This window comes from Hypomesus nipponensis, chromosome 22 (genome assembly GCF_054491055.1).
Source record: "Hypomesus nipponensis isolate SF chromosome 22, ASM5449105v1, whole genome shotgun sequence".
Classification (NCBI taxonomy): Eukaryota; Metazoa; Chordata; class Actinopteri; order Osmeriformes; family Osmeridae; genus Hypomesus; species Hypomesus nipponensis.
Genome location: NC_140382.1, coordinates 20,600,840 through 20,602,500, shown reverse-complemented (window position 1 = coordinate 20,602,500; position 1,661 = coordinate 20,600,840). Strand labels below are relative to the sequence as shown.

Here is a 1,661-nt window from a genome sequence, read left to right as displayed (position 1 = left end):
AGCTAACAGAATAGCATTTAAAATGTACGGCATTTGAAGGAGTGAAAATGCATCATGACAGGGCGACAGAAGTTTTGAAAATGTTTATGCACATGCTACATGTAGGCTAGAAGTGAAAGGGTTGTTCAGGGAGCACTAAACATTTTGCAGGAGGCGGGTTAGTGTGTCAAACGAAAGCCGAGAGAGAGAGAGAGAGAGAGAGAGAGAGAGAGAGAGAGAGAGAGAGAGAGAGAGAGAGAGAGAGAGAGAGAGAGAGAGAGAGAGAGAGAGAGAGAGAGAGAGAGAGAGAGAGAGAGAGAGAGAGGGCACACCAAAGTTGATGTTGTACGCGTGGCACTGTTTATGTGAGCTCAAAACAGACAGACAAGCTCAGCAGGAAAAATGTCGAATGCATGAATGAACGTGGATAAACAGATCGATCACATTGTTATAGTTTCAACCGTAAAAAATAAATGCTATATTTACCTATTGTTCTGAGTTTTTCTTGAAATTGGCGAAGTTTTCGTTTTCTTTCTGGAAAAGTCGCTATCGTACGGTAAGACAGACGCGTAACCATGTTCTGCTTCTAATGACAAAGTAAACAAACAAAAAAGTTAATTTCTAGCCCTTTAAATGTCAACCCAAAACAGCAATCTGGTTTCAATTGTCAAATGTAATAAGTGAACTGTCAAATGCTTCAAATGACGTAGCCATGAGAAAAACATGTGATTTCACGCAGTGATCGTCCTGCCTTAGAGACCGTGGCCGAAGAAAACAGACTCGGACTCAGACTTGACATTGTAGCAGACTACACACACCAATCATGTTGCCTAATGTGAGATAACATATATTGCATGTAAACTGTAGTCATAACACTCAAACATTGGCCTTTTCTCATGTCTGTCCCAAGCCTAAATCTTTGTTCCGTATGCATTAACCGTGAATTCCGTCTGATCATAACAGCTATTGCAAAACATTGACAGGATTTGATATGAACTTGAAATGGTATGATCGGTCTACTTCGGTGTGTTTAGGTATTGGGCTACTTTGTCGCGTAAACACATCATCGGTTAATTGTATTTTCAGTCCCTTGCAAAGTGACATCATAGCTGCACTATGGCAGGGCTCGCTCGCTGGAACTTCGCAGACATAAAATGTGAACCTTCTCAACTTTCACATCTCTACACCTACAGTAGGTTTTTGAAACTTGTCATTCTAGCGTATTAGAAAGAAAATATACCTCTATCTCTTCTTTCCAAGTACTCTGCAGCCTCCAGCAAAATTAAAAGAGAATTAAGTTCCATCTCGTTTCTTTGCTGTAGAAAAAAAAATAGAAAAAAATTCTGTATGCACAAAAAATACTGACAATGCAAAATAAAAAACGTTAAATGAAATAAAAAACTAAAACTGGGTAAGCTCGATATGAACGTCTATGTTCAGTTCTGAGTCTTGGGGACTCCCAACTAGATACATATCAACAGCACCTTACTAAAACTCACGGGATGATTGACGGCTGTGTAGTCCACTTACGAAACAGCCTCAACTTCACGGGCGGACCACCGGGAAGGGTCTTAGCCAATGATAAAGCTCAGCGACTGAAGTTCACAAGGAGAATGTTGATACATCGCGAAGTGGCTTATGATTGGTTGGACCGTGATACTAATAAGGTAGAAGCTATACTT

The 1,661-nt window shown here is 40.3% G+C and overlaps 1 protein-coding gene across 1 annotated transcript in view; it reads right to left on the bottom strand.

Moving 5' to 3' along the window:
• Window positions 1-1,427, bottom strand: part of mxd4 (MAX dimerization protein 4) — a 23,429-nt gene extending 22,002 nt beyond the window's left edge. Inside the window, exons 1-2 of the mRNA XM_084687598.1 lie at window positions 1,220-1,427; window positions 466-565 (exon numbers count right to left, since the gene is read on the bottom strand). Of these exons, the coding sequence (XP_084543724.1) occupies window positions 466-565; window positions 1,220-1,283 (164 nt within the window). The 5' untranslated portion in view covers window positions 1,284-1,427. The remainder of the gene's footprint in view (window positions 1-465; window positions 566-1,219) is intronic.
• Between the last annotated feature and the right edge of the window lie 234 nt (window positions 1,428-1,661).